Consider the following 20,536-nt stretch of genomic DNA (forward strand, 5'->3'; position numbering starts at 1 on the left):
GCTATAAGCATGAGAACAAAAGGATTATTACTTTTCTAAAATGTATTTATTTATTTTGCAACAAAGCCAGATCACAGAGCCTTGCAATAGAAATTGGCAGCACACACTAGCAGCCATAGCAGCACAGAAGTTTCAGAATTTTCTAAAGTAAGAGATTAAACAAGACATTTATGGGTGTTATCAGCAAACATAAATGAAATTAATTTGTTCCTGAAAACATGCAAGTGCATCAATCACCAAAGACTTAGCAGATTTGGGGCTTATTATCATTAGGCTAGGATAATGTTGATAACAAACAACAATAGGCAAACAACGAGGTTTGTAAGCATGTCTAACAACATCAGGGCATGGTCCTATTGAGACAACCAATGGAGTCCTGGAGTCTCCTCCCACATATGGACCAGGAAATCACTGAGCTCCAAAACAGTCTGAGGTGTAACCTGGTGGTGTTGGATAGACCAAAAATAAAGTCCCAGAGGTTTTCTATTAGATGGTATCAATTCCATCATCCTCCAGGAACTACCTTCCTGCTCTCACGACATAAGGAATATATAAATATATTGTGTTGACTGTCAAGTCTATTTTATGTACAGAGCACATTTAAAGAGGAGAAACTGCCCCCAAGTATTTTGAGGGCAGACACATTAAAAATCCAGGTTAATAGTTTTTAAAAAAGTTTTAAAATACACTAAAGGTTAAAAGGTGTGTTTATTGTGTTAATTAATTATTGTGGAAATCAAATCTTAATAATCTTTCAGAGGGGGCAACAAAGAGGAGGTGAGGAAGATCCAGGTGTTACTAAAGGACAAGATCAGAGAGGCTAAGGACAATTACAGGAGGAAGCTGGAGTGGAAACTCCAGCAGAACAGCATGAGAGAGGTGTGGAGGGGCATGAAGACCATCACTGGATTCAGGCCAACCAACAGCAGGGGAACTGAGGGAGGTGAGAATAGAGCCAATGAGTTGAATCTGTTTTTCAATAGATTCGACACCACAGTGTCTGCTCCTACCCCCACAACCTCACCTGTAGTCAGCCTGGAATCCAGAGCCACACCACTGTGCCAGCCTCTCTCTTCACATGTTGCCTCCTGTGAGATTCCTGACACCCCTCCCCCACCCATCACCTTCACTCAATACCAGATTGAGATGCAAATGAGGAGACTTCACTCAGGCAAGTCTGCTGGACCAGACGGAGTGAGTCCCCTTGTCCTCAAGACCTGTGCCCCCCAGCTGTGTGGAGTCTTTCATAAACTGTTTATGCTGAGTCTGAGTCTGCAGAGGGTCCCGGTGATGTGGAAGACATCATGCCTCGTCCCTGTACCAAAGACGCCACGTGGCCCCCAGGATTACAGGCCCGTGGCATTGACCTCCCACATCATGAAGACCCTGGAAAGGCTCATCCTGGACCAGCTGCGACCCATAGTAAGACCACACCTGGATCCCCTTCAGTTCGCTTATCAGCCTCGTCTCGGAACTGAGGACGCCATCATCTACCTGCTCAATCGTGTCTACACCCATCTGGACCAGCCGGCGAGCACTGTGAGGGTCATGTTTTTTGACTTTTCCAGTGCTTTCAACACCATCAGGCCGACCCTCCTGGGTGATAAGTTAGCAGCGATGCAGGTGGATGCTTCTCTGGTGTCCTGGATTGTTGATTACCTGACAGGAAGACCACAATATGTACGTCTCCCACAGTGTGTGTCTGACAAGGTGATCAGCAACACAGGGGCACCACAGGGGACTGTCCTCTCCCCCTTCCTCTTCACCCTCTACACCACAGACTTCAGCCACTGCACAGAGACATGCCATCTTCAGAAGTTTTCTGATGACTCTGCGGTGGTTGGATGCATCAGCAGGGATGATGAGACAGAGTACCGGGCTGTGGTCGACTCCTTTGTCACGTGGTGTGAGCAGAATCATCTGCAGCTCAACGTGGCAAAGACCAAGGAACTGATCGTGGACTTCAGGAAGACCAGGAAACACTTGACCCCTGTTTCAATTCAGGGGGTCAGTGTTGACATTGTGGAGGACTATAAATACCTTGGAGTACACATTGACAATAAACTGGACTGGGCTAAAAACACCACAGCACTTTACAGGAAGGGCCAGAGTCGTCTCTATTTTTTGAGGCGACTGAGGTCCTTCAACATCTGCCAGAAAATGCTGAGGATTTTCTATGAGTCTGTTGTGGCCAGTGCGATCCTCTATGCTGTTGCATGCTGGGGGAGCAGGCTGAGGGTCGCAGATGCCAACAGACTTAATAAACTAATCCGTAAGGCCAGCAATGTTGTGGGGATGGAGCTGGACTCCCTCAAGGTGGTGTCGGAGAGGCGGATGCTGTCCAAGATAAAGACAATGTTGGATAACACCTCCCACCCACTCCATGACATGCTGGTCAGTCACAGGAGCTCGTTCAGTGAGAGACTGAGATTACCGAAAAGCACCACTGAACGACACAGGAAATCATTCCTGCCTGTGGCCATCTCCCTGTACAACGCATCCACTTAACACACTGTTTGCTGCTACAACTACACATGTTTCTTTTCCAACTATTTATTTATGAGTGACTTATGTATGTATGTATGTATATGTATATGTATATATTGTACTATTCTTAGTTAGTGTATTGTCTGTCTTGTCTTAATGTTGGTTTAAAATGGAGCACTGTAACAAAAAATAATTTCCCCCAGGGATCAATAAAGTATTCTGATTCTGATTCTGATTCTGAAATCAAATCAAAATTTATTTATATAGCACATATTAAAAACAACAGTGTTGACCATAGTGCTTCACAGTCAATAAAAACATGAGACAGTTAAAACAAACAATAGAAGAGGACAACAAACAATAGGTAACAACGCAACAAGCTAAAACAGCCAACTAGACAGAATCAAAAGCCAAAGTAAAAAAATAAGTTTTAAGACGTAATTTAAAAGACTGGATAGACTCGGCAGTGCGAATATGAACGGGGAGGTTAGTGGAAATAACAGTGACTTAGTAGTCATTATAATGTGTTTGCAAATTTGCAAATGTATGAAGATCATGGCTGCTCTCCTCGAAATAAGCTGCCTTTATAAGTTACAGTATCAGTATTGATATGCAGGCCCTGTATCGGATCACTACCAAAATTTGCAATATCATCGCATAGCACTAGTGGGGGGGAGACCTCATGATAAAATGATGGAGATGAGATGTGAATGGGCAAAAAAATAAAATAAAATAAGAATCTTTACTTCAGTGACCTTTTTGTTGCCGTCATTTTTCCCGTTACCCAGCGGGTCAGTGGAAGTGCTGCCTGACAAGCAGATCTCAGGGAGAAATCTCACAACAGCGGCTGTATCGTGGGCATGCGCAGTAGAGTGGCTACAGTGCTAGCAGCTGAGTTGTGTGTGCAGTTATTTAAAGACATTTAAAATGGCTAGTTGTTCTTGGGCAGAAAACATACTCCAGCTCCTCCGTAAAATGAATAACTTTTATTTACCAGGTATGCGGGTGACAGTAAGAGAAAGGATGAAACGGATGAAGGCAGTTTGATAAGTAACCACGTCTATATTTCTCTCCACAGGTTCGTGTCGTTCAAGCTGCTTTCGTTTTGAGATTGAAGGAGCCCAGGTCGGCTGGATACCTCCTCACGTAGCTTCGCTTTTAGCACGCTATCCAGACGTGTTCAGTCCGCCACACCAGGGTGCAGTGACCCTCTGCCACGGCCTGGACTCGTACGAAAAGAGATCCGAGGCTGTGAGTCATGTACTGCAAGCTCTCAGACAGGAGCAGTCTTTAACCTGCCTTAAAGGATGGAGAGATGAGGTGAGGCGCGCAAGTCAAACGTGTCTTTGTGTGGTTTTTCACTGGAAGCATTACATACTCTTTACCCGTGGCCAACTGTATCACGAGTTGTAAAACCAAGCCTGACCCCCAGCCCTGTGCCAAAGTCAGAATTTACTAAAAACCTTTCAACTTTGCAAGCAACGTTCCCTCTAATTTTTCATGTGTCTGAGCGAACACACAAACTCCCTGAGCGGTCCCTTGGACCACTGTGAGCAACAGCAGACATGTCTACTGTGGTCACGCCAGCATCGAATCCATCCAAATTATATGGTTTATTAAAATAAGCAAATTACAGCATTTACATTTATGTTAGACTACTTTTAATTAACTGCTTTAGCCCACTTACACGGGCGCAGCCAGTCACTTACTGACTAACACTGCAAAACAGAATTGTTAAGTTTCAATTGTAATTTTTTTTGTGCGCAACGCAGATTTTTTGTGTGCAGAGACCGCGCCAGCAGTGCGCAATTGCGCACGCGCGCAGCTTAGAGGGAACATTGTTTGCAAGTGTGTCCTCACTGCAACATCTGAGACTCAAGTACGCGCAAATGTAGAGGAAGTAGTGTTTGTAGAAACTGAAGGGTTCCTACAAACCTTTGGCGTTGTGGGTGGATTACACTGTCCTCTGTTTTGTGATACAATTTGTCCTGTTTTCTAAATCCAACATGAAAGTGAATTTTTTTTTAAATTTTGTGACTCCAATTCCAGCTATAAAGTGTGTTTTGATTTCTAGGCCTATGCCCTACAATAAACACTGCTTTGAAAACGTTTTTGCCACCTTTCTTAGCATTAGTTTTTATGTGCCTAGGCCTAAGTGAAAGTGTGTGTGTGTGTGGGGGGGGGGGGGGGAAGAGTCATATTTCTGTTCCACTAGTACCTACTTGGCTCCACTTGGCTCGACTCGGTTTTTTGGGTTTTCCATTGGGTAGTAGTTCCTTATTCCAGGTACTTTTTTACTATCTGTTGGGATTCCAAGTGAGCAGAGTCGATCCAAAAATGTGACATTGGTAGACTGCATTCCACCGATTGCCAGTCAGTGACATCACTCAGTGCTGTGGGGGGGCTCCCACGCAAATGCAAAGCAGAAGATGAAGCATCGCCAAACTAACTTCGTTCCAAGCCAAAGACAAGAAAATATGATGAACAGCCCCTGCTGACTTCAGCACATCCAAGGAGGAACAGTTCATTGATCTAACCTCTGATTCAACAAATAGGCTGCAGTTTAGGAGGCTGTGCGAAGATTTTCTTGTAAAACAAAGGAGCCTAGTGAAAAAAAAAGTTTGGGAACCACTGACTCAATGTCACATAAAAGCAAGTCCTTCACAAAAATCAAACCTGCCATTTTTGTAATTGGGGAAGTGTCTACGCAAAAACCAATACCTTAGACCAATCATGATATGCATATTTATTTGGTCTTGGTGACTGATGATAGCAGGAACCAGGCAGAACAACCTGAAATGAGAATGTGTACCAGGAGATCTGTGAGCTGATGGCTGCTCAGGGATACCAGAGGACGTACAAGAGCAATCTCAACAAAAACCTATCAAATATAAAAGCGATTGCAGGACCATCAAGGACCACCACGGTCAGAGTGGTTCGATTGGAAATGGTTCAATCAAATGGACTGCATCTGCAGGCACTGACTGGCAAGCAACAGGAGGAAGATTGGGCTTGACTCGGCTACAGCATTGTTGGAAACCATAATGAGGATGGTGAGTTCTTTATGGGTTAATGCGTCTTTTATGCTAATTATCCTCACTTTGAACTCACAAGAATATTTTAAAGGTAATACCATTGTCTCCTATATGCAGACAATAACCTAGATGGTTAACTATCAACTCTAACTCCAAGTAGTCACTTCCAAGAACAAAATATTTTTAGCTCCAAGTGCATTTCCACAATATTGTTGTTAAACTGGCTTTCATTAACCATCTCCCATTTCTGCCTTTCGCAAGAGGAAGAGGACCCACACCAAACCGGACCTGACAAGTGTACTTGAAGAGATGCATGCTCAGTGTCCTAAATCTGGCCCACCATGAACAGCACAATCGATTTGCTTCTCAGTGAGAGATGTAAGGCAATGGAGCAAGAAGCCATCTTCCAGAGGAAGGAGATTATAGAGTGCTACCTTCATCCAGGCATTCCTCTTTGTGCTGGGTGAGCTTGTACAGGCAATGAGTTGCCAGCATGAGTGACATTTTTACCCCTCAGCTATGAAAGGCTGATGTGGTATCGTCGTCACCCTGTTGGCGAGCGTGCAGCATGGACTCCTAATTTTGTAAATGTGATAACTCAAGAAGGAAGTCACGTAGGACATTTAAATTGAAACCATAGGTGCAACTACTAAAAATCGGGGACAGGTTTAAATCTCAGTGACCTTGACTTGAAAGGTCAGAGGTCAAGTTTTCTGAAAATCTTGTGAAAGCAATAACTCAAAAATGTAGGATTTTGAAATTAATACCATAGGTGTGGCTAGTAGGAGGCTGAGGGGTAGCACTGGCAGTCACCAGTATTTTTACATCATGAATGCAATAAATGTATATAGTTTAACTTTTCAGCCTTCATTTTGCACATTGTAAATCGTTTGGATTTTGCTGCTGACTATAATAAAGAATTCAGTGACCATTGTGTATGTGAGTTTTTTTTTGTTTTTTTTTTTTGGGGGGGGGTTGTCTGTTACAACACCAGTAGGAAAAAAGTATGAACCAAACAATTATCAGTGAAATTTTGGTGCAATGACAGCTCATTTGTAATAAAAAGTAACCAAAAGAAATAATCTTCTTCGCCAGGTAAAGTCATCACAAAAAACACTATATTATTGGATGCGCCAATGCAGAAGATATTGCACATTTTAGTTATTGCAACAGTATATCAAGAAACTGTGTCATACTGGTGTCGGCATTTCCTATAACTCTGTTAGTGTTTAATAGGATTTAACATAACACAAACAAGTTAAATGTATCTTTTAACATTTAATTTGTATCACTGAATCTTGGTCACCAGGAAAAATAAAACTTAGAAACAAAGATGGAGACAGAACACAACTTTATTGTCAAAATTCATAGTGACATTAAACAAGAGTACATTTGTGGGGACATGACTAGGAAGGCAACGGCACCTTCCCTTCAGTCTGCTGAAAGCATTATCAATAACCAGCCATGCTCAAATGATTTTCTTTTTTAAATGTCCAGTGTCATGAAATGGTTTCAAGAACAAGCTTTGCAAGGGACAAGCTGTGTCTCCAAGGATGTAATAGCTACCACACAAATGTTCTTGATGTGAGCTGGTAAGAGGTTTTCCCAGCTAGCTAACTCCCACAGTGTGAACATATTGGTATGGTATTCAGTTATATTGGAAAACAACCTAATCCAAGTTGAGTCTAGTTGAGTTGACTCAAGATGAGTAGGTACTAGTGGAAAAGAGGTTCATTTGTCCTCTAAACCTAAGAACTGGTTGTGCTACCCTTGGCAATGAGAACTGCAGTGCAAACCATTTGTCATGACTTGCAAGTGTATTAGAACATTATCATGCTGTATGGGTTATACAGCAGGATCATGCACTTCAGTTTCAGAGTACTATATGATATAGCAAAATAGTATTTTTTTTATTTTTATTTTTTATATACACACACACACATGCAACGGCAAGGGGGGAACAGCCCACCTGAGATTGGGAACTGACCTGAAAAACAGGAACATTGCAAAGCTTGAAATTTGGACTCTCTGTAGCCGATTACCAAGACTACGTAAAATACCCTTTGAGGATCTACTAGGTGATGTGAATGCAGCACTATGGACCATACCTACTGCAACCATCTGCAACTAACCAGCTGATCTACATCATGGCAGCAGTGATCAATGAGGTGCTTGGCTACAAGTAGAACAGCCACAAGGAGCAGTACAGTCCATGGAAAAGGAGGCTAAAGGCCAAGATCAAGGAAGCATGGAGGAAAGTTAGCCAACTATAGGAGCTGCAAAATGGTGCGATGAAGAAGGTGCCTAAGAAGTACAGCACGCTGTCTCTACCTGAGGCCTTGGAAACTACCAAGGAAAGACTGACAGCCTTGGCCAGCCGCTTTAAGAGGTACACCAGAAAGATAGAAGGCAGAACCATCCAAGGTATACAGAGACTGAGCAATACTGGAAGAGCATATGGGAGAAGGACACAACACATGACGGCAATGCTCAGTGGCTAGTGGATCTAAGAGCAAACCCCAGCAACCTCCCTGAACAGAGACCAGTAACCATTACAGTGGCAGACATCCAAGAAAAGGTCTCCAGTATGAAGAGTTGGACAGCACAAATGAACCAGCTGCTAGTGGATGAGAGACACCCAGAATGGTTAACCCCCAGAAGGAACCGGTTCCATCCATCTACCGGCCAATAACCTGCCTCAGTACCACATGGAAACTCCTGTCAAGCATCATAGCAGCTAAGACGAACAGACACATAGCTCGATAGCGGGGCACAGAAAGGGATTGGCAAGAGGAGGAGCCAAACGCGAGCTATTGGTAGACAGAGCAGTTGCCTGAGACTGCAAGACCAGGCTGACCAACTTATGCACTGTCTGGATTGATTACAAGAAGGCCTGTGGCTCGATGCCGCACACCTGGATCTTGGAATGCCTAGAACTATAAAAGGTCAACAGGATCCTAAGAGCCTTCATTCACTTGCTCAATGAATACCTCAGGCAGCAGAAACCCAAGAATGCAGAGAAAGAGGAGGCACCATTATGGAGGGACAGGCCTCTGCACGGTATGTACCACAGGCAGATAGAGGAAGTGGCTAACATCCAGAAATCCTACCAGTGGCTGGACAAAGCCGGACTGAAAGACAGCACAGATGCACTAATCATGGCAGCACAGGAACAAGCTCTGAGCACATAGAGGCTGGGGTCTACCACACCAGGCAAGACTCCAGATGCAGGTTGTGTAAAGATGCCCCTGAGACAATCCAGCACATAACAGCAGGGTGCAAGATGCTAGCCGGCATGGAGCACCATAACCAAGTGGCTGGCATAGTATACAGGAACATCTGTGCCGAGTATAACCTGGAAGTCCTCATTAGTGCCTCTGTGCTGTCTTCTAGTCCAGCTTTTTCAGCCACTGGTAGGATTTCTGGATATCAGCCACCTCCGCTATCTGCCAGTGGTACATACCGTGCAGGGGCCTGTCCTTCCATGATGGTTTCTCCTCTTCCTTTACTTTCTTGGGTTTCTGCTGCCTGAGGTATTCACTGAGCACGCAGTCAGGAAGATGGCCCCCTTCTTCCTGATGTATTCATGGATGTTCGTTGCCTCATCCTGGACTGTGGACACTCACTAGTCCCCGGCCTCCTTCCCTACGCTTAACATACAGCCCCAGGGTGCTGGACTTGGGGTGAAACCCTCCATGCATGGTCAGAAGTTTCCTGGTCTTGATGTCAGTGGCTCCTTTGGCCAGCTTATTAACCGAGCAGGGTGCCTGATCACGGGGTGTTGATAGCCTGGATCTTTTTCTTACCATTCAGTTGACTCCTCAGGACTTTCCTGACCCTCTGCAGGTACTCAGTGGTTGCAGCTTTCCTAGCGGCCTCTTCATGGTTCCCATTTACCTGTGGGATCCCCAGATACCTGTAGCTGTCCTCTGTGTCTGCAATGTTGCCTTCTAGTAGTTCAATCCTGTCAGTTCTGGCTACCTTCCATTGTTATCATCAGACTACATTTCTCCAGTCTTAACAACATTCCGATGTCGTTCCTGTAGATAGATCCTGGTGGTGTGGATCAATGAATCAATGTCACGTTCACTCTTGGCATACAGCTTAATTTCATCCATGTAGAGGAGGTGGCAACAGCTCCATTCTGTAGCCAGTATCTGTAGCCAGTCTTGTTAACGGTGTCACTGAGGGGGTTCAGGCCTATGCAGAACAGCAGTAGATCCCGCACTTGATGTTAACTTGTGATATTGGCTTGAAGTTGGGCTCTAGTGTGAATATATATATATGTGTATATATGTGTATATATATATATATATATATTAGGGGTGCAACGATACACAAAATTCACGGTTCGGTTCGGTTCAGTTCGATACTTTGGTGTCACGGTTCGATATTTTTTCGATACAAAAAAATGTTCATGCATTTTTAATTTGTCATTTATTAAAATTATAAATATATATTTTAACTCAAAAGTACAGTTTTTAAATTTAACCCTAACCCTTGTGCGTGTTTTTTATTTTGACAGCGAATGCGCACCTGCGGACCACTTATGTGCAGCCCTGGTTATTTAGCTCATCATATTGCAGCCACAGAAATTCTTTTGTCCATGAAACCATAAAGCTGCACTTTCTTTTTGCCTTATAGTCTGATTTGTCATAACTTCTCCGTTTTGTGGTAAGCTTTTCTTTGGCTGTCACTTCTTCACCCTGACCTGTCTTATTTGGCTCAGCAGAACTGAAATGCTTTTACACACGCACTCACATAAGCTCAGCGATTCTCTGCGCGATCAACCTCTCACATGTTTAAGCTGCGGGAGATTTCACTTGTCATGTTTGCATAGTAAGCTAACGATTAATAAGACGATGTCAGAGGAATTGGTGCACAAATTATCATCACTCACAGATCAGTGCTGTCGCTCTCTATACACAGTTCGCACGATTGTAAAGTGAAAGCAAAAAAACAAGCGCAAATTCAAACACGATTTCAATATGTCACATATTGACAGTGGCTCACCGATGCCAATGACATAATTACCCAGCTACATTTCTGAAAGAATGCAAAAGCATTGACATATATTTTTCCTACAATAGCCCGACGGGCAGGGAAGAGATAGATTTTGGTAGCCCGACTGAAAAAATCGCTAGCTCCGGGACGTCGGGCTAGCGATATTGCAAGCCCTGTATCTGATTGAGGAATCACTCATCTTTGGAAAAGAGAGTTTATTACAGAGAAATGTCTCTTTCCAAAATAAAAGCTATACTATCCGCTTCTTCTGGGCTATATTCTCAGCAGCATAAGGAGAATCATGTGCTAACAGCTGTCTAAATGACTCGGCTAAAGTTAGTAGCATGCTTGCTTTTTGTTGTCTGCTTCCACTTGTCTTTGCACTAGGATGATGTCGGCGTAAATGTGCAGTCATATTCGTTGTGTTCCCACTAGTGCTTTCAGGTTAATCTCGTTGAAATGACCTTAACGCCACAACACGGCAAATCTCCGTTAACGAGCTACCACCCATCGCTCCGTGCATGGGGCAGTTAACGAGCTAACTGCGCTAACACACTAGTTCACACCAATGTAATTGAGCATTGCATGGCACATCCAACATACTGTTTTACTTTAGTCCATGACTCGCTTACCTTCAGGGTCATATGTCACATGAAAACCAAAATAATTCCAAACGCCAGATCTGAATGAGGTTCAATTTGCCTGTTGCAAGGAGAGCTTAACTTCTGTCTCGCTAGCTTGCCCTGTGCTCTTCCTTCTGACTATGCTGTCTGTGTTGAACGCTCAGTGGATCTGCGCTGGACAGTGCAGCCTAGGCGGAGTAGTCAAACACAGATTCACTGAGCGCTCAACACAGACAGCATCGTCAGAAGGAAAATTGATAAAATAAATTACAAATGTTGTATTGTTCGATACATATGCGTACCGAACCGAAAGCACTGTATCGAACGGTTCAATATCGATACGAATATCGTTGCACCCCTAATATATATATATATATATATATATGTATATATATATATACACATGCATATAGTGATTAGATTGCTCAGATAATAATAAAGTATAATAGTCCAGCCTAGAATTAATAAACATGAACACGCTTTTCAACATCACTCTGAGAAATGATGTTTCTAATTTTTTGCAATATCTTGCAAATAAAAAAAAAGCACTCCCACATATTTTATTAAAGTGCATGTTAAAGGACATGTGCTGGTCAAATTAGCTCCAAGATTTAGCACAGTGTTAATGAAGGCAAAGGTAATGCCTTAGCAGTATTTGATTAAAAACCCTGCTTATGAGGATTTAAGACCAAGTAGAAAAGCATCAGTTTGATCTGACTGTAGGAGAAGAAAATTACACAATTACACAATCCCACACAACATCCAGCCCTTTATGGGCTGGATGTTGTGTGGGATTATGGGATTATGTAAATGTATCTATTTAAATAATCCCACTAACTGCATGACTTTGACTGGTGGAAGAAGCCGGAGAACCTGGAGAGAACCCATGCAGACACAAGGAGAACATGCAAACTTCATAAAGAAAAGCCCCGCCAGATGGTGGAGTCAAGCCCAGCAGCTTCTTGCTGTGTGGCAAGAGTCCTAACCACCATGCTAACCAAATTGCATTGCATTACATTTTGGCTTTGGGTTCAGTTGTTTACTTCTCTGAATGGTTATAAGCAGGTGGAATGAAAAGGGCAAAGCAAGATAGTTTCACTGTCTTAAATATAGGTGGAAGGTGTGAAAAAATGTTCAAGGTTAAATCAACTTACATGTTCTCACTTATAACACTAAAACATCTGTTCTTTCAGAAATACAGTGTAATGCCCAGATTTTCAGACTGCCCTTTGATGTGGATGGAAAGAGCAGCTACAAGTAGGTTTTGGAGCACCGTCTCAGGCTTTTATATTATACCTGTGTTTGAGCTGTATGAGCAGACCATGCTGCTACACTGCAGGTCTCTTTGGGGTGAAGCGGTATGGAGTTCATATCAATGGCTACACTGTCAGTGACAGTCAGGAGGTTTGTATGTGGTTGGCACGGCGCTCCCACACCAAGCAGACGTACCCTGGGCTCCTGGATAACATGGTAAGAATAGACTGAAACACTGACATACGAGACAGTGTGATGAAAGCATTGGTGCAGCATCTCATGTCAAGCTATTCCACTTCAGTTTCTTCAGCGTATTGCTTGTATCCTCAAAGGCAGCAGGTGGGCTGGCTGCTGGTGTTGGCATCAAACACACTCTGGTCAAAGAGTGTCAGGAGGAAGCCTGTGTTCCAGCAGCCATAGCTAAGAAGGCTCGTCCAGTTGCAACAGTAAGGTGAGCTTGATACACTGCTAAGAAGAAGGGGGTTAAAGAACAACGCTAAGGGTAGTCTACATTTTGTTTTCTTACTGACATATCTCCCGAAAAGACTCCAACTAACAGTGATTACACAGTAACAGATCAAAAGGCAAAAACAGAGCCTCCAGATCCCCACATAATAAGGGGGATGGGGCTGTGGAGATATATATATATATATATATATAAACACCTAGCTCACCCTCTGCGGGCGGTTTATCCTTCAAGCTCGGGTCCTCTACCAGAGGCCTGGGAGCTTGATGGTCCTGCACAGTATCTTAGCTGTTCCCAGGACTGCGCTCTTCTGGACAGAGATCTCCGATGTTGTTCCCGGGATCTGGTGGAGCCACTCACCTAGCTTGGGAGTCACCGCACCTAGTGCTCCGATTACCACAGGGACCACCGTTACCTTCACCTTCCACATCCTCTCGAGCTCTTCTCTGAGCCCTTGGTATTTCTCAAGTTTCTCGTGTTCCTTCTTTCTGATGTTGCTGTCATTCAGAACCGCTACATCGATCACTACGGCCGTCTTCTTCTGTTTGTCTACCACCACTATGTTTTGTGGTGGTTAGCCACCACCATTTTGTCCGTCTGTATCTGGAAGTCCCACAGGATCTTAGCTCGGTCATTCTCCACCACCCTTGGGGGCGTCTCCCATTTTGACCTCTGAACTTCCAGGCCATACTCGGCACAGATGTTTCTGTATACTATGCTGGCCACTTGGTTATGGCATTCCATGTATGCCCTGCCTGCTAGCATCTTGCACCCTGCTGTTATGTGCTGGATTATCTCAGGGGCATCTTTACACAGGGATGGGTACCGGTGGCACCGGTTCTGACATAAACGGTAGTAACCAGACCGAAAAGCAGCGCACATTTCGGTGCTTTATTTCGGTGCTTTTTTTTCCTGAGCTGTGATACACTTCTAGCCAATCATTTTACGTTTCCGAGGATAGTAGGCGGGGCCGGGTACGTACGTTCTGTTAGAGCAGAGCTACAGATTAAAAATGTCCAAGGCGAAGCGGTCAAAAGTCTGGCTGTACTTCACAGCAAAATAAGCAAACTCAGCAGCCTGCAACAAGTGCTTTAAGCTGATACTGTGATACTGTGCAAAGGAGGTAACACCTCAAATCCGATGAAACACCTGGCGACGCATAGCGTTTTTTTTAAAAAGCCCAGAAATGCGCCGTATTTGATAGCTTGCTGCGAGACCTCACACCGTGCATGTCGGGTGGGTTGCCAGTTATCGGACCCAGAGCAACATCCCCCAAAAACCCGAAGAATAGAGTCCTGGCCCCTAGCCCTGCCAGTGTAGCAGAAATGATGACGGATGATGATGCAGCAGCAGCCGTTCTTCTCTGCGTGAGTAGCTTCATGTTGTTTGTGTGTAATTTACGTTGAGTAGGCTAACCACGTTATTACATTAATGCATGTGAGGTGAACTAGCAAACATCATCATAGCTACATGCGGCTGTCTTCTTGTTTGATGGCAGATACTCCCTTCACCCTGGCCAAAAAGGCTAAAATGACCAAAGAAAAAGTGGGAAACAGTTAAACATGAGAGGTTTTTGGACAAAGTTTGTGTTTTTTCCATTGATTAAGCACTGCTTCCAGCCAAGAGTGATGCCATATATGCCACATAGCTGCAGAAAAGGCACACATTGTTATCTTTTTACAAAAAAACCCAGCTGAACATGAGAGGTTTTTGGACAAAGTTTGTGTTCTCCATTCTTTAAGCACCGGTTCGAGCACCGTTTAAGCACCGGCACCGTTTCAAAAGTACCGATTTGGCACCGGTATCGGATAAAACCTAAACGATACCCATCCCTACCTCTATGTCTGCAATGTTGCCTTCTAGTAGTTCGATCCCCTCAGTTCTGACTACCTTCCCTCTCTTTGTTATCATCCGACTACACTTCTCCAGCCCGAATGACATCCCGATGTCATTGCTGTATATCCTGGTCGTGTGGATCAGTGAATCAACGTCTCGTTCACTCTTGGCGTACAGCTTGATGTCATCCATGTACAGGAGGTGGCTGACAACTGCTCCGTTCCATAGTCGGTATCCGTAGCCAGTCTTGTTAATGATCTCACTGAGGGGGGTTCAGGCCTATGCAGAACAGCAGTGGGGACAGAGCATCTCCTTGGTAGATCCCGCACTTGATGGTGACTTGTGCTATGGGCTTGGAGTTGGCCTCTAGTGTTGTACGCCACATCCCCATTGAGTTCCTGATGAAGGCTCTCAGGGTCCCATTGATCTTGTACAATTCTAGGCATTCCAGTATCCAGCTGTGGGGCATTGAGTCATAGACCTTCTTGTAACCAACCAGGCAGTGCACAGGTTGGTGACCCTGGTCTTGCAGTCTCGGCTGACTGTTCTGTCTACCAGTAGCTGGTGTTTTGCGCCTCTGGTATTCTTGCCAATCCCTTTCTGTGCCCCGCTCATGTATTGACCCATGTGCCTGTTCATCTTAGCCGATATGATGCTTGACAGGAGCTTCCATGTAGTACTGAGGCAGGTTATTGGTCGGTAGTTGGATGGGACCCATCCCTTCTTGGGGTCCTTGAGGATCAGGACCGTCCGACCTTTGGTTAGCCATTCCGGGTGTCTCTCGTCAACTAGCAGCTGGTTCATATGTGCTGCCAGATGCTCGTGGAGGGCAGTCAGCTTCTTCAGCCAGTAGGCGTGAACCATGTCGGGGCCTGGTGCTGTCCAACTCTTCATACTAGAGACCCTTGCTTGGATGTCTGCCACCGTGATGGTTACTGGACCCTGTTCAGGGAGGTTGCTATGGTCTGCCCTCAGATCCACTAGCCACTGAGCATTGCTGTTATGGGTTGTGTCCTTCTCCCATATGCTCTTCCAGTATTGCTCCGTCTCCAGCCTTGGTGGTGCTGTTCTCTTATTGTTCCCTTGCCACTGAGAGTACACCTTTGCTGGTTCTGTGGAGAACAGCTGGTTTATTCTCCTGCCTTCTATCTCTTGTGTACCTCCTCAAGCAGCTGGCCAAGGCTGTGAATCTTTGCTTGGCAGTTTCCAAGGCCTCAGGTATGGACAGCTTGCTGTACTTTTTTTATGCACCTTCTTTGTCGCACCTTTCTGCAATTCTGTTAGTTGGCTAACCTCCCTCCGTGCTAATTTGATCTTGCCCTCTAGCCTCCTTCTCCATGGAGGGTACTGCCCCTTGTGGCTGTTCAACTTGTAGCCAAGCATCTCACTGATCACTGCTGCCGTATTGTAGATCAGCTTGTTAGTGTCGGTAAGCGTGGCTGTAGGTATCATCCGTAGTGCTGCATTAACATCATCTAGCAGACCTTCTGAGGGTACTTCACGTAATCTTGGTAACCGGCTACGGGGGATCCAGGTTTCAAGCTTGGCCATGATCCTATCTTTCAGGTCAGTTCCTCTCGCACTCAACGATCCTTCTCCTATCGCACTTGGGGCTTTGTACCCAATCTCCCCCCTGACCTGGCGTCCTGGCTCCCCCTTGCCGTAGCATTTATGTTGTACCTCGTCAATCTCTAGCTGTGAGAGTAGTCCCTTCTTTCGAATGTTGGAACACTGAGCTACTAGTTGTTTCGCCGTCATTGTGGATGTTGGGTATCGAAGAATCCATAGGTCCCTCATCCTATTCATGTAACCAATTCCGCCAGGGTTACTTGCGTAGTAGCATTCCAACAACGCCCTGTTTTCGTCTCTAGTAGCCCGCTTCTCGTCAGGGTGCCCTGGTTCCTCAACACCTGACGCGGACCTCGTTGATCCGGGCGACGACCGAGCCGGCATGCCTTCATATTTATGTGTCTTGCTCATGTCTGCAGTAGGCTCACTTAGCATATGGGGTCTAGCTTTAGGACCCTTACTGGATACAGACGCCCCAGGCGGGGATCAAACTTGCGATCCTCTGCTCCTATATATATTAGGGGTGCAACGATATTCGTATCGATATTGAACCGTTCGATACAGTGCTTTCGGTTCGGTACGCATATGTATCGAACAATATAACATTTGTAATTTATTTTATCAACTTTCCTTCTGACGATGCTGTCTGTGTTGAGCGCTCAGTGAATCTGCGTTCGACTACTCCGCCTAGGCTGCACTGTCCAGCGCAGATCCACTGAGCGCTCAACACAGACAGCATAGTCAGAAGGAAGAGCGCAGGGCAAGCTAGCAAGACAGAAGTTAAGCTCTCCTTGCAACATGGACCTCCCCCACCCTCATTCAGATCTGGCGTTTGGAATTATTTTGGTTTTCATGTGACGTATGACCCTGAAGGTAAGCGAGTCATGGACTAAAGTAAAACAGTATGTTGGATGTGCCATGCAATGCTCAATTACATGGGTGGGAACTAGTGTGTTAGCGCAGTTAGCTCGTTAACGTGTTGGCCGTCTAGCCCCATGCATGGGGCGATCGGCGGTAGCTCGTTAACGGAGATTTGCCGTGTTGTGGCGTTAAGGTCATTTCAACGAGATTAACCTGAAAGCACTAGTGGGAACACAACGAATATGACTGCACATTTACGCCGACATCATCCTAGTGCAAAGACAAAAACAACAAGCATGCTACTAACTTTAGCCGAGTCATTTAGACAGCTGTTAGCACATGATTCTCCTTATGCTGCTGAGAATATAGCCCAGAAGAAGCGGATAGTATAGCTTTTATTTTGGAAAGAGCCATTTCTCTGTAATAAACTCTCTTTTCCAAAGATGAGTGATTCCTCAATCAGATACAGGGCTCGCAATATCGCTAGCCCGACGTCCTGGGGCTAGCAATTTTTTCAGTCGGGCTACCAAAATCTATCTCTTCCCTGCCCGTCGGGCTATTGTAGGAAGGAAAAATATATGTCAATGCTTTTGCATTCTTTCAGAAATGTAGCTGGGTATTTATGTCATTGGCATCGGTGAGCCACTGTCAATATGTGACATATTGAAATCGCGTTTCAATATGCGCTTGTTTTTTTGCTTTCACTTTGCAATCGTGCGAACTGTGTATAGAGAGCGACAGCACTGATCTGTGAGTGATGATAATTTGTGCACCAATTCCTCTGACATCGTCTTATTAATCGTTAGCTTACTATGCAAACATGACAAGTGAAATCTCCCGCAGCTTAAACATGTGAGAGGTTGATCGCGCAGAGAATCGCTGAGCTTATGTGAGTGCGTGTGTAAAACCAGCAGCATATATATTTTAGTTCTGCTGAGCCAAATAAGACAGGTCAGGGTGAAGAAGTGACAGCCAAAGAAAAGCTTACCACAAAACGGAGAAGTTATGACAAATCAGACTATAAGGCAAAAAGAAAGTGCAGCTTTATGGTTTCATGGACAAAAGAATTTCTGTGGCTGCAATATGACGAGCTAAATAACCAGGGCTGCACATAAGTGGTCTGCAGGTGCGCATTCGCTGTCAAAATAAAAAACACGCACAAGGGTTAGGGTTAAATTTAAAAACTGTACTTTTGAGTTAAAATATATATTTATAATTTTAATAAATGACAAATTAAAAAGGCATGAACATTTTTTTTGTATCGAAAAAATATCGAACCGTGACACCAAAGTACCGAACCGAACCGAACCGTGAATTTTGTGTATCGTTGCACCCCTAATATATATATATATATATATATATATATATATATATATATATATATATATACACATACATACATATATGTATGTATACAAAATGTGGAAGTTGAATTTGTTATTTTTATCAGTATATTTGTTGCTGGACAGTAACAGGAGTCACTGTGGAAAAGGCTCATTCCGCTGTGATGTACCACAGAAAACCATCAAACAGCTTCTGTCTATAAAACCAGAACTATTTTTATTTGCAATATCTTTTTACATTTCTACATTGTATTTTTGATTGTTGATTGTTTGATTGTGATCTACAGATCTGTCACTTCAAAGCCTGCGCAGCTGCTTAGAACCTCTCAGCAGCTGCAGCTCGATCGTGTTGCTATAACAGGCAGAACAAACACAAGTCTGTGAACACTGTTTTTGCATTAATTGGAATAGTGTGATAAAAATGAATTAAATACTGGGTATAAGAAAACATGCGTTTTAGTAGTCAGAATGGTAGAAGGGCACCGGTACTGGTGTTGATATACTGCAGCTTTGGTGTGGCTGGATCACAGCCTCACAGTGACACCTCTGGAAGAACCTCCTGTTCTGGAGAATCATTGCTTTATGAAACAGTTAGTTACATAATTGGATTTTCAAAGAGACAATTTAGCTGCCTTTGTTTTATTTTATTTTCAAGCTACACATATGAGGATGAAGAGGGTGTGTTTCCAGAAAGCCAGTTTGTCTTTGATTTGGAACTTCCTTTGGAGTTTAAGCCCATAATAGGGGATGGAGAGGTGCAGGAGTTTTACCTCCTCCCCATAGATAAGGTTAGTGTTTTTCTCATACTATAATTTGGGAATTCAGCTTCTAGGAGCCAGTACTGCATGGGTTGAGATATAGATGACACAAAGATATAAAATATAGCATCTTGTTTCAGGTGAAGGAACTGCTGGTCACTGATGACTTCAAACCCAACTCTGCCATGGTAGTCTTGGACTTTCTCATAAGACACTCGTACATTGACCCTGACACAGGTTTGTGGGTGTTTGCAAAATGTCCAGTCAAAAAACCAGCTCACTGCCTTAGTTCTCTTTTTGTTATCATTTCAGAGCCGTACTATCAGGACTTTGTGACAGGACTCCACCAGATATTATAGAACGAAGATGAAGATTACTCACTGTGCCTGAGGCACCATATGTCATGTGGTGCCAACATTGTTGTTCACATTTACAGTTGCAAGAAACATCATAAAAATGTGAACTTTTCTTTAGTGTTTCTTCAGAAACACTAAAGAAAAGTCATACACTTTATTGTACAACATGTTAATATTAAATATAGTGAGTTATTATATTTCGCAGGTGTTTTTCATGCAGTTTTGTTCAGTGGGTTCAGCCTGATAACTGCAGGTGAGTGGTTCAGAGGATGGCTGAACCACATGAGTGCTGGATCTAAGAATGACATGTAAGAGTTATCATGCACAACACTTTGCAGGTGTCATGCAGACCTCAGAGTAAATATGCTCTATATTATCTATAGTCATAGTACGACCTTTTAAGTTCAAAGTGCAATTTCAGTTTCTGCACTTCCACCCATTAAATGCAGTAATCATACTTGATTCAAATCTAGTCATCTCCTTATATACTGCAAGTCTATAGGATAAAAATGTAGAGAAGAAAAATATGTTGTGTTATTCTTTTGAGTATGTAGAGCTCAAAGAGAAGATAAGCAACCTCATTAGAGTAAAGCACACATGGATATTTGCTGTGTAGGCGGGTGGTTTGTGGGATCCAGCACTGGTCACATAAACCTGACAGAGCGTGGAGCTGTGTTTGGTACAGCTGAAAAACTGTTTACACAGTGATATATACGACAATATACACATATAACACTCCAAAAGAAGAATGTTTTGAGATTCCTCACAGCAATAAAGTGGAACTTGCGAGTTCATCTTTATTTATTGGTGCTTTCTGTTGTAAAATCTTAACGAGTGTTCACTGGACCAGTCTTCATCACAGGTTTTTCTACAGTTGCTCGTGACACTTGCACAGTAACGAAGAACAACTTTGGACCAGTCCTTCTGCGAGGTGTTTCAGTTCA

At 43.9% G+C, this 20,536-nt stretch overlaps 1 protein-coding gene and 1 long non-coding RNA gene across 2 annotated transcripts; both read left to right on the forward strand.

Annotated features, from left to right (window-relative positions):
* The first annotated feature begins 3,326 nt into the window (after window positions 1-3,326).
* On the forward strand, window positions 3,327-20,054 carry tpk2 (thiamin pyrophosphokinase 2). The gene is made up of 8 exons (XM_082518515.1): window positions 3,327-3,484; window positions 3,566-3,807; window positions 12,343-12,406; window positions 12,489-12,619; window positions 12,736-12,854; window positions 19,134-19,266; window positions 19,377-19,473; window positions 19,549-20,054. Exons 1-8 carry the CDS (start codon window positions 3,415-3,417, stop codon window positions 19,593-19,595), a joined length of 903 nt encoding a protein of 300 aa, XP_082374641.1. The 5' UTR covers window positions 3,327-3,414; the 3' UTR covers window positions 19,596-20,054.
* Window positions 3,816-6,451, forward strand: LOC309696970. Its single transcript, XR_014273711.1, has 2 exons — window positions 3,816-5,540; window positions 5,784-6,451. It is a non-coding gene; the product is annotated as an uncharacterized lncRNA (long non-coding RNA).
* Window positions 20,055-20,536: the final 482 nt, after the last annotated feature.

Source organism: Aulonocara stuartgranti, assembly GCF_965226115.1.
Source record: "Aulonocara stuartgranti genome assembly, chromosome: 20".
NCBI classification, from domain to species: domain Eukaryota; kingdom Metazoa; phylum Chordata; class Actinopteri; order Cichliformes; family Cichlidae; genus Aulonocara; species Aulonocara stuartgranti.